This window comes from Melanostigma gelatinosum (assembly GCF_949748355.1).
Source record: "Melanostigma gelatinosum genome assembly, chromosome: 12".
Classification (NCBI taxonomy): Eukaryota; Metazoa; Chordata; class Actinopteri; order Perciformes; family Zoarcidae; genus Melanostigma; species Melanostigma gelatinosum.
The window spans coordinates 5880644-5893554 of NC_136645.1; the positions used below are offsets into that span (position 1 = coordinate 5880644).

A 12911-nucleotide genomic window follows, 5' to 3' on the forward strand; every position below is an offset into this window, starting at 1 on the left:
ATGGCGGGGGGTCGGAGGGGACTTGTGGCCCCACAGAATACTTTTTTGGAGAATATTGTCAGACGGTCGAACGGTAAGGGTGAAGATTGTTACAGTACATTGGGCTGAAATATTAAATTATTCGATTTAAATCTGTCTTTTTTTTCAGCGTGTCGAATCAAGCCAATCAACTAATTAACGAAATTGAAGAACGAAGGAGGCCAATTAGTGATGGATCCCTCGCCTTCATGTGCATGAAAAAAAGTTAGTTTTTTCATTGAGCGACGTAGAAAGAAAGAAAAACAACTGGATTGGTTAAAAAAAAAAAGAAAAATGTAGATGAAAGAATTTTCTGACAAGGCTCCTGTTCCCAGTCCGTGCAGGAAGAGCGAAAAAGACAACAGGAAACGTATACCAGCCTTCTGATTACATAAGGCCACTGGAAGTCTGGATTGTAAACAATGATATGGACCAGAATTATCTTGTCTGGATTATTTCAGTGTTAATGTGAACGTAATGTCATTAACGTCTAATATAGGATTATGTCAGAGATCAGCTCAGCAGACTAATGCCTTTTATATATTCACCACGATTCCGATTGGTTTGAAATTAAACTATCAGCTTTTGTTTTAGCCTTTATAAACATTTCATGCATTATATTACACAACAGAATCTGAATAAGTGTTAGCAGGAGGCCAACCAAACCTCAAGCTGGGCCTATAATTAGGACTGTTCATTTAGTGGATAATAACACCACTGAAACTGTATTGAGGCCTGAAAGACTGAAAGACTCCATCTTTTATATTTCTAGCATGAACATGGACATGGCATCACCAACCCAACAGAGAATATTTTGATGTATTATGGGAAAAATTGATTAAATGGTTGAATAGTTTTCACGACTATAATGGCTTTCATCCAACACTGTTTATCACAACTTATCAAATATCACTATTAAAAGTGAAGTCCTCCTGTGAAATATGTTGGCCTATAGTTATTTATCTTTATATTATTGTTTGACACCTTCATTTGTTTTGACCAATTAGGGCACAGTATGCTGCAGGTGAAGACAATTAACTTGTTTGAAAGCTGAAGCTTACCCGACGCTGATGTAGGTCTTGCAGTATTTTGGGGCATTTGGGTGCTATCCGTCAGCCTTTCTCTATTATTAGATCCAATAAAAGTGACAGGTCAGACTGACAGCTAACTGTGAAACAGAACCAGCAGCGCTGTGTGTTTCTGTCACAAACCACACGTGGGGCCAAACACCAGCTTAATTGGTTTGAGCTATAATTGCCTTTTTTTTCTTTCTTTTTTAAATGGGGTTTGGTTAAAATTAGGTTTGGAGTTAACTTGTGTAATTTATGGTCAGCTCCCCCAGAGGCATGCCTTGTGTCTGTGTCTGCACTCCACACTGTCAGTCTGCCCCAGTAGCACATTACAATGTGTTTGTGACAGAAGGGAACAACGTGTTCAGAAAGGATGAATATATCTTTCCAGAGAGGAGCTTTCTTTAACAGTGCCAGGATCTGAATCCCTAAAGTGCACTGTACGATATATTATAAAGGAAGAAAAAGGAAAATCCAATCTTATTAAAAACAATATCACATGCATTCTTATAACCTTGGGCGGTCCAGGGATGAGCGAGCAGTAAATCTCTCCCGAACTAGAAACAAAAGAGCGAAGACTATAATCTGCAGGATGAGACACAATGGAGTGACTTGTGAGAGACACAGTGATGTTGGGTGGGCGTTCACAAACAATGGGATGTTCTCTCTTTTGTAACTTTCAAAGTTCAAGATTAGTGTTTGCTTTTTTGTCTCTATTTCAGATTTTCATGTTCATGTCTATACATTGACAATGAGCAGAAATAACACCTCAAAATCAATTTTTGGGTCTCATAAATCATGCTAGTCATATCCTATGCAGCTGTAACGTAAAGTTCAGCTGAAATGTTAGGAGATGAGCAGCAGCAAAGAAGATGTGGGCAGGTAAAGCACATTACTGGTGAAGCACCTGCTTCCATGATAGCATGCTAAGTTGTGCTCAGTTCTGTTGCACTGCTGCATGTTAGAAAAAGTTCATTCAAAATGTTTCAACCTGCAATAACTGATTTTCTTTGGCCACTTTGTGGGCAGAGGAAAGATTGGCACATCATTACCTTTTTAAATTGACATGGCGAACTTAGATTATTTACACATTCAGCAGTTTTGGAGCAGCGTTATCATTTGAAGTTGTGTTCCTGGTTAATGAATTTTTTTGTTTTTAAATCTGTCTCTTTTAGCTGGTAACTGCTTTATTATGTTCACCAGTCAGTCGCTACTGTCTTGTCTGCTCTTTGGTGCTGAGCAGGTTAGTGCTGGTTACAATGGGTTTTTCGAGCTTTTTCACTGAAAACAACTGAGAGCAGTGAGTGAACCAAAACAGAGAAGTAGCGCCCGGGACAGTTAAACAATAAGCTGAAAAAGGTGCGTTAATCATGATTATTTGTATGTGCATTAAATCAAACTACATCAGACTACATTTTCTTGTACTTTGAACTTTGTAGCTGTATGGAGATTTTTTTATTAACATTTAGACAATGAATAAGTTTTGCTCAGGGCCTTTTTGCTGACATTTGAATATACCATGTGATAATTAATGTCACATTTAAAAATCGTTGACTGCAGACATGCATGCCAATAAGTGATACTCTTTCATAATAATCACCAGCTACAAATTGGACCATTTAATGAGAAGCACAAGGGCTCACAGCCCCCCCCCCCCCCCAAACACATCTGAAACACATAGGTCTGTTAAATATTATACCTATAAGCAACACACAAAAAGACATGATCTTCTTGTAAAACGTACTACTAACGAGCGACTACTAATAAATAAGTCAAGGGAGCAGATATTTTGATGTTTTCTACATAAGCAAAGCACTTGTGTTTGGCCTACATTTGTGTATATGTGAGTGTGTGTGTGTGTGTGTGTGTGATGGTCGTAGACCATCATGGACACTAATGCAAATCCTTTTAGTGTGTTCGCTCTTGAAGGCAGAGTTACTCAGTCTTTATAAAGATAATTTCAAAACAAACGCCTTTTTAGGCAAGAAATATGTTTTAATCAACATTTTAGGGTAACATAAACAGCATGAAGGGACGTTTTGTGTCCTCCGTATGAGCGATGAAGCACTTTAATCCTATAAAACAATGTTGGGGTTGTAAATTTGAAGAAGTCCACAAACTGATCTGCTTTACCATACATCTTTTTAAGATTAGACACTTAAACATTATATTTTAAATATACTTTAGACGGCTGTGGTGAATTTTAGCTTCATTTAGCTCATTATTTTGGCCAGCCCACTTGCCCAGCACCAACCAAATGGCGGACAAAGGTAAACGACTAACGTCAGCTGAAGCTGAATCTATGAGCAGCTAAAGAGCCAAATATCTCAATAAAATAAACCACAATAAAATGAATGGTAAGTTGCTCCGAGCCTGCTGGATGTGTAAGTAAGCAAACAACTCCGTGCTAACATGCTAGCCGCAACGATTAAGGCTAGCAGAGTGTCTGTCAGCTTGTTTCTGAGTTTATCTGTTCCTATATTTGCCAAAGAAATGATGAATGCAACTTCAGCATATGTCTACAGTAGGCTAATGGTAACAGCTTTTTCTGTGTTATGTTACAAATTAGCTGTCATGTTTTTAGTGTGTAGCATTGAGGTTAGCCTTATTCACATTGGTGTGTTGTCTCTTGTTTTGGTTGACGCGTCCCATCTTTTTCGTCTGACGTTCAACAGATGTTTCTCACTGTAATCTGTTAACCTTCTTTCCTTTTCAAACATTTCAGTTTGGACACTGTCACATAGACAGACAGGTACTATGAAGTTTAGTTTGGTGTGCTGCTTATGTTTTCTTTACGGTATATCTCTTTGTAACGTACCACAAAATGTTCTATACCAAATGCTGTTAATTTACAAAGCACTTGACAAATTAGACATGTTGAGATCATTCAAAATATTCTTGAAAATTTGCTGCAACACAGCAAAAATCCAGGGCAAATAACAATAATGGAGCTTTGGACTTTCTTTATACCGATCAACGTTCATGTGATCATTGTAAAATAACACATTGGCATGGAACGTCTCGTGCATCATATTCAGTGTTCTCATGCTTGTAGTTGTCTTTTAAATGTGTTTTATTTTGACATGGTGAAAGATTGTTTTCTCTGTGGGTGTGTTCTTGTGTGGTACAAAAAAGGAAATTTGTGTATGTGTTTTGTGCCAGGTGTGTTGTGATTCCTTCTCGTGTCCTTTCACCCCCGTGTCGTCACATTGTAGTCTGTGTTCATAACAGGGCCGTTTGCTTTGAGGTTTGCCATTAAGATTTTCATTTTTTGAAGTTTTATGCCCAGTTATCATCACTTCTCCTGTCCCATTAAAACTATTGCATCTGCTCTTTTTTTACCTTTTGCCAAAATGATGTGGATGGATTTGAGATTGTTAAAAACAATGGTTTGCAATATAGGAGTTTTTGATCCCAGCCATTCAACAAAATATTGCTTTTATACAAACAAACGCCTTTTATTCACATTGTTTGGCAAATTGATTTTCTCTTTATATGAAATGTCAAAATGATAACATGCAGATGCACAAATTAGTAATGTCTTGTCGAGGCTTGTTGACAGGCTCTGGTAATTGTCATTAAAGTATGAATATGGTGTTTTTAAGTGACACTTTATTTCTTACAAAACAAGGCAAACATTGATGGCCTTTTTTTCATGTTCCAATCATAATCGGCTCAACAATTGTAATGTATGTCTTCGCCTTTAAAATGACTTGATCAGGTATTTGAAACAAACCATTTTTTGTTTTAAGCCCAAGCAAAGTTTGCAACTCTTACGTTCAGTTGATTATACAATAAAGAAAACATACTTGTTAAAATTACATTTCTGCCAATAGATCATAAAATTGCTGAGGTTTAAAAATAGGACAGAAACAAAATAGGCCATTCAAAATGTACATGTAACAAAATAATTACTGTGGTTTATTAACATTTTCACCATGAGTAAGTTTTGCTTGGAGGCTTTGCTAACATTTGAAGATGAGAATTAATGTACATCGTTTTCCATGACATTTAAAAATCAATGACCACGGATATTAATATCTGTAAAGCTTACGTGGCAATGAGGAATAGCGAGAAATCGGACCATTTAATTAATGACAAACACAAGTACTGTTTCCCCCCAAAACATGTATAACAGCTAATAGGCCTGATACAACATCTACCTAAGCAACACACTAAAGGAAACCACAACATGCTGTGAGAAGTACGACTAATGAGCAACTACTGAGCAGATATTTGGATGTTTTCTACATAAGCAAAGCATTTGTGTTTGGCCTACATTTGTGTATAAGCACCATGTGTGGAGTGTGTGACGGGCCGTAGACCATCATGGACACTGATGCAAATCTTTAAAGTGTATTTGCTCTTAAAGGTATATTTCAAATATACTTTAGCCTTTACATTTGCTTTGTAGTTGTGTAATAACTTTGACCTCTTTGGTATTTCTTTTTCAGTCGCGACTCCACTAAAATTCTTGACTTTAACTTAGACAAAATGTAGTCGGCCTCAACTGTTTCCCAACCCAGACGATAGTTTAAGTATTTGTATACTGTTTTTTTTTTAAAGAAAATACTGCAACCCTTTGAGTTTATTCGCCTTTCTTCCCTTTTTACTTTCAAACAGATACCAACTTTGTCCTGGGAAACGCCCAGATAGTAGACTGGCCCATCGTCTACAGCAATGATGGCTTCTGCAAGTTGTCGGGGTACCACAGAGCAGAAGTGATGCAGAAAAGCAGCACCTGCAGGTAGGCGAGAGGCTCTATGTGTCTGACATGTGTTCGGATTACAGTTTTCAAATGCTAAAGAAATGAGATACAGGAACACGATGAGAGAACATGTCAAACAGCTTCTTTTGTTGAACTCATTCCGAAGATAATATAACAAGCTGTTATTATTTTTTAACAAGCATATTTTGCTCGATTCAAGATTAGCCAGTGACATTGCAAGAGGTTGTTACATCTACAGCTATCTTGTCGATCTGGATGAGCTTCGTCTTGGCTGGCAAAGCGAAAATAATCATGCTGCAGTTTGAGAGCAGTCACAGAGGATGACTTTCTCTACAAGGGCTTTTTTTAAAATGTCATAAGTGCCTGCAGTACAAAGTTATGCGACGCTCTCGCTTATAGATTCCAAGTTTATTATAGCCATTTTCTCTTAAATTTATGTTTGTTTGTTTTTACACCCCCTATACCACCAGGCAGAGCGTCCTCATGTTGAGGGGATTACTTTTTAATCAGCTGCTGGTGTATACAGTGTTTTTGGTTTTGAACTCTATGGAACATTTTGTCTTGTTTTAGGAGAAAGGGAAACGGTGCTGCAAATACTCACTGTACATACCAGCAGTGCACACGTGCAGTGTTTTGATTATTTTGCATGATTCCTTATTGATTACTGTAGCAGGTTGAGAGGAAGAGTTAATGCATCAAAAGAAATTAAGGATATTCAAATCAAACATGTCTGATTTCATTTTGGTTTGTTTTGCAATTTTTCAGCTATTTGATCATAAAGCAAAGTATTGTACAAACTGACATTTTGAGGATGAAGATGTACTGATAAAGTCAAGGGATCACCAAAGCTATTTCAATTAATCCTAAAGGGGAATATTAATATCTGTACCAAGTTTTAGGAAAATCCACAGTCGTTGAGGCATTTTACTTAAAAACACAGATTTCAATGTCATGTCGGCACTGGAGGAGAAAAGTCAGGTGATCACCAGTCATCAGGATGCATCCTCTGGTGAACATTTATGATTCTTCATTGCAAACATGAAATAAAGTTATTAGCTCTGTGTAGCAACCACAATGATGAAAGTGTGGACACGGGTGAGGTTACTTCATTGGCTCAATAGCGACAGAGAAAGTTAAAATCACAATATCTTCTGCTATGTTGAAGTGAATGAGAATACCACTCACAGTTAGAATGAATATAATATTCCCATCATTTAAGACAAGATAGAAACCAAGATAGAAAACTGTTCACATAAAGGAACTCTTAACTCATTTCTGGACCTGTGTTTATTAGCAAGCGTGCCAGTAAGCATTATATTAATAGGATCACATGGAAACACTTGGTGCTGCCAGATTTTAGAAAAACGTGGGAGATTTCCTTTGTTGTGGGAGATGCAGTGTGCCTCAGCCAGCACTGCGGCTATTACTGCTTTAGACCCTCGGGTCCCCTAAGCATAAGCTTCGGAACACTTGCCAATACAAATATTGAACCGTGTGTATGCCGATTTGTCATGGGTCTATTTTTAGCTTGCTAGATGGAGTGAAGTCATGCATTTGTAACGGGAAGGAAAATCTTCTGACTTTATTTGAGATCCAATAGAAAACATGTAAATAGTCTAAATGCAAGACCCAAAGGTATTGTGAAAATGAGAGTGACATTTTTATAGGAAGTGAAACAGTAATTCATCAAGTAAACATACCCCTACATAGAGTCCACAGTCATACATGCCGATATCTCTTCACGCATTGATTATTGTAACGCATATTTCTCCTCACGCAGTGCATCTGCTCCGATCCCTTCACTGGCTCCCTGTAGAGTACATGATCCACTTTAAAATGCTCACTCTCACTTGCACTACACGGTCAGACTCCCGCATATGGAACTACTTCACCTTTATTCACCCACCCTCTCAGCAACACCACTCTCAGGGCAAACATGTTTGTCGCCTTAAGACCCGAGGTGACCCAGCTTTTGAGGGCGTAGCACCAAGGTTGTGGAATATTCTGCCTGCACATCTACGTTTTGCTGGTTCCATGAATTCATTCAAAAATCTGCTCAAGAAATATCTGTTTAGACCGGTGTTTGACAATATTATTTGTTATAAAAGGGGGCGTGGCATCATGATTGACAGCTGTGATTGACAGCTCCATGTGTGTTCATCAGTGTTAGCAGACACATAATGTTTCTGAAACACGAATCACAACTCTGTCTTATAGAGCATGCATCAATTTGAGCATAAAGGTATTTCTAAAGATATATCGGTTGTTTGTTGTGTCTTTCGAGTGAAACAGCTACCGGGGTGTTAACGTAGCAGCAGTGCTCGGATCCTGATTGACTTGGGCGGATGTGTGGGCGGGACTTATATACCCCGGCTCCCCCTTGGAGGTATAAAGATAATTGGATACAGTGTTGGATGTGGCACCACATTCATTCCTATAAATGCATCAACAAAAAGGTCCGGCGATCTTCTGCATCCATGGGCCCATAGAGCAAGCACACTCAGGAGCCCAATGAAGGAGCCCAGCGCTCGGCCCCGGGCTTGTTCACATTAACAGAGGAAGGGAAATAACTCTGGATTCAGGCCTATAAGGGTGATTCAAGTGTTGGTGCTGGGAAGTTGGTTTACGGATGACAGCAAAAGCACAAGATGGCAGCTCCTGTATCTGGAATATTTTAGCTCAGCTGGGAAGAAGTGGAGACACGTTGTTCATCTATATCCCGTATACAGTCTTTGGCTCCAACAAGTGCATTTGGGTATAGCAGATACGAGGTGCTTGGTAAAAGATTGGACAACAAAAATGGTTGTAACAATGTCAGTTAAACTGCCAGGGAACTGTGGCGGTAGTGGTTTTTATAGCGACAGAATGTTGAACTGAAAACGACCACTGGTGTCAGAATAGTGACGCCACAAAATAATATCAAAACTACAATCTTAGAAATATGCAGTCAGGGTGCAGTATGTCTGATTATTCTAAAATCAAAAAACGTACCAAAAACACATGTTCTTCGAGTGCATCTCCGGTCTCTCTTTCTGTTTCCTCCATCTCTCTTTTCTGCTCTTGACTATTCAGCAGCGACAGAGCATCTCCCACCTGTTACCAGACGGTTATGCTGCTCGCTAGCGAGTATAATGTCACTCACCACCTGGGTACCTTGGAGCTCAGCAGTCAGGAAATGTAAGACACCGTAATGATAAATGTCACTGTTGCCTCACAAAACCCATTTTAGGCAATAAGTCAATAGTTGAAATGCTAATTATGACAATTTACACGGCGGTGACATGGATGTAAACGGCAACTTGACTGTGAGACGGTAATCCTAGTTTTACACGAGTCCTAACTCTTTGATGATAAATCATTAACGTTCCCCACGTTATGGTGTCTGATGTTTTTGACGATGACTCAAACATAAAATGTATGCTCATCTCCCCAGAGTGCTGCGTCTAATATCTGAGCCTCTTTTGCAGCAGACGTGTGTGGATCAAAGATGTTATTTCCATTTCCGCTGCTCTTACCGTGTTCTGTGTCGCCTCAATTATGCGTATGTTTTTTTTTGTTCTGTACTGGATCCTGTAAACATACAGCGACAAACCTGTGGGAATTTTTCACGCACGACGAGAGTCTGTTGAGGAATATTTTTTTCCTTTCACATTCCTCCTGGCTCCGAGGAAGAGAGAGAGGACATTCATCAGTGGTATTACATCAAGCACTGGTCTGAAAAGTCTCTGCAGCGTCAGGATGTAGTCTCATTAAATTTAGCCTTCTTTTTTTTATTTCATAACAAACTCAGAGTTATATTTAGATCGTGCTGGAACAGGCTGCTACTGCATGTGCAGTAACAAGCAAGGTGAGATGAATGTCTCTGCAGCGCGGCTTAATGTGCTCATGGTTGGTTGACCCATCTTCCGGTTTGATTTGTTTTTGAGCGGTACTGCATTTGGCCAATTAGACAGTGGGCTGCATTCATCTTTATTTCATGCTTTCAGGATTAATTTCAATGAGTTTTATTCTACTTCTACCCTATATTTGATACAGCCTAATTTTGCAGTGTACGCACTGAGAGGTCTATAAATAGCAGTCTGGTCTGCACAGTTTAGGTGTAAGCCTGATTAACTGCATATCATTTTGTGGTTTGTTTTTTTTGCTTGAAAATATACCGTTGAATTTAAGAGGAAACCATGGACGAAGCATAAGAAGTTGCCATCTTAAGAAATTGGAGAACAGGACTAATCCTTGAAACCAGCGAATACTTAGCAACCAACGCATTACGACGATCACACATTCAAGCCTTCCTCATCGCACTCGATCAACAACCGAGCTCGCTCGTCCAACGTGCCCCTGCCTATTAAATATTCAAATAGTTTTCTCTCCCCTTGTGTCTTCCAGCTTCATGTACGGGGAGCTCACGGACAAGGACACAACGGAAAAAGTGCGGCTGACGTTCGAGAATTATGAGATGAAGTCGTTTGAAATACTGATGTACAAGAAAAACCGTAAGTAGCGAGTCTCACGTCAGGAAAAGAGTAAAATTAGTTTCCACCCTCTTGTCGTGCAAATCTATTCAGAGTTCCTGTAACATCGTGGAGTTCAAAGGCAGCCCAGAACATTTCTACCTCTGTAGAAATGTGCTAATTGTTGAGAGCCGGAGAAACCTTCGCCAGAAAAAGATGTTTGCTTCCACTAACATCTCAGTTTACACTATGCAAATGAGATTTCCTCTAAAAATAAGCAGATGATGCAGCTAAATGTGTGTGTGTGTGTTCTTTTCATACTTTCAGGGACGCCTGTTTGGTTCTTTGTGAAGATTGCTCCCATTCGAAACGAACAAGAGAAAGTGGTCCTGTTTCTTTGCACATTCAGTGACATCACAGCCTTTAAACAGCCCATTGAAGACGATTCCTCCAAAGGTTAGTGGCAGCAAATTCCGTGTGTTCAACTTCACCCCTTCTGTCAAAGATAATGTCTTTTTATGACGCTGCCAATGAAAGTTAATTCCGCTCCGGAGTGATTCAAACAGGAAGAAACGCAGTACCTTAGATCCATACTTAAAATCCATTAAAATGTTTTGCACAGTGTGTGGCAGACAGGCTCTAAAACTGGCACAGGGATAGAACATGAATACACAAAATAGAACATGAATCAGTGCAACTACAGACGAGCACCAGTGACGAATATAGGATGGGGAATTATCATGAAAAGCATGATGTAAAGCATGTTGCATTAGTAAAGCTTTAGCTCTAGCCCTCTTCCTAACAATCAATCAACAACAAGCATTGATTTGTGCTGCCTGAGTAGGAGAGAGGGACTGAAGGCGAAGAATCCTACAAAGATAAATCACGCAGCGGCCCACGTGAGCTCGGTTAGGAATTGTCCTCACTGTTTACTCATACCCGCAGTCTCTCGTTTTAACCTCAACCAAGTATTTTAAACCTACAACAACATCAGACACAAACTGTATACAGAACATTGACATTATCACCTTTTATGGTGAACATTTCACACATTCAGCTCTGTTTTTAGTCTCCACCAACTCTGAAGTGAAAATCAGGGTAGTCACTAACTTTGGTGTGCTAGCATACACTTTTCTTTTGACAGAAAACAGCTGCCCACTGCAGCCAAGAACGATGAGATCAGAGCAAGTGAAGTAAAACACAAAAGCTGCAGCCCAGAAAATAAAAACCTCAGCTGATAGATGCTATGAAGCTCAGTAGAGTTGAAGGGAAACTGCTTTAAATTGCCCTAAAAAAAAAACTCAACGATGTGTTTGGAATGAAAAAGATGATATTTCTGGTCCTGCTGCATTGATTTTGATTCTCTTTCCGAAACAGTCAATGACAATATTACAGGAATGTGATGTTTAAGAGGTTGAGTGCTCGTTTAATCGACTGGTTAACAATTATAATTATTTATGGATCAGTAAGCAGCAGTTAAAAGTTCTTGAATATACTAGAAAGATAATTTAAGAGTTCGATTAAAATGCAGAAAAAAGTTATATCGTATAATATGGTATTTAAAAACCTAAACGGACATGTTGTTCATGGCATACTTTACCTGTTTGTAATCCTCAGGCTGGGGAAAGTTTGCCCGACTGACTCGAGCTCTAACAAGCAGTAGAGGAGTCTTGCAACAGCTGCAGCCCACCGTTCACAACGGAGAGAATGTCCACAAGCACTCCCGCTTAGCTGAGGTACGGAGGAATATATGTGATTTCTATTTCTGACTTAAATTCAGTAAATATAAGCACTGTATACCTGAGAACAAACTCTGGACAGAGGAATCTTTTCGATCAGGTCTGCAGCTCTTCCTGTGAGCTGTAGTCAGTCAGGACGACGTCATTTCACGCTACAGTCTTTTTTTGGCCTCCCTCTTTGTATATGTATTCATCCATCTGGGTTTAGCTGACTGGCTGTTTTTGTTAGGTACTGCAGCTCGGCTCAGATATCCTACCTCAGTACAAACAGGAGACCCCCAAAACCCCTCCCCACATCATCCTGCACTACTGCCTCTTCAAGACCACGTGGGACTGGGTCATCCTCATCCTCACCTTCTACACGGCCATCATGGTTCCCTACAACGTCTCCTTCAAGACGAAGCAGAACAACGTGACGTGGCTGGTGGTGGACAGCATCGTGGACGTCATCTTCCTGGTGGACATCGTTTTGAACTTCCACACCACGTTCGTCGGACCCGCCGGCGAGGTCATCTCAGACCCCAAACTGATCCGAATGAACTACCTGAAGACCTGGTTTGTTATCGACCTGCTGTCCTGCCTGCCGTACGACGTCATCAACGCCTTCGAGAATGTGGATGAGGTGAGTGCGGTGGTCTGCTGTTTTCCCCGTCTTAGGTGATTGTAAACAAATATTTTGGGGTTTTGGACTGTCGGTTGGCCATAACAAGCAATTTGAATCCCTTTTAATTTGAAACGTTGATGTTTAATGTAACTTTGCAGTAAGTTTCAATCTGATATGTCTGTGGTGGATATAGCCAGGCCTATCACCTCCGCCAAAATGGACGCGGGTTCCCAACTTTGAGAAATATTCAGTTTGCCCAGGCGAAAAAAAAATATGCTAAGTATATTTAATTTTAGCATA

The 12911-nt window shown here is 39.7% G+C and overlaps 1 protein-coding gene across 1 annotated transcript in view; it reads left to right on the top strand.

The window, feature by feature from the left end:
* The window catches only part of kcnh1a (potassium voltage-gated channel, subfamily H (eag-related), member 1a), a gene marked incomplete at both ends in the record, with an annotated part of 28652 nt that continues 15741 nt past the window's right edge, over positions 1 to 12911 (top strand). The window contains 6 exons of the mRNA XM_079279964.1: positions 1 to 73; positions 5712 to 5835; positions 10204 to 10310; positions 10596 to 10724; positions 11886 to 12004; positions 12237 to 12629. Coding sequence (XP_079136090.1) covers positions 1 to 73; positions 5712 to 5835; positions 10204 to 10310; positions 10596 to 10724; positions 11886 to 12004; positions 12237 to 12629 — 945 coding nt within the window. The remainder of the gene's footprint in view (positions 74 to 5711; positions 5836 to 10203; positions 10311 to 10595; positions 10725 to 11885; positions 12005 to 12236; positions 12630 to 12911) is intronic.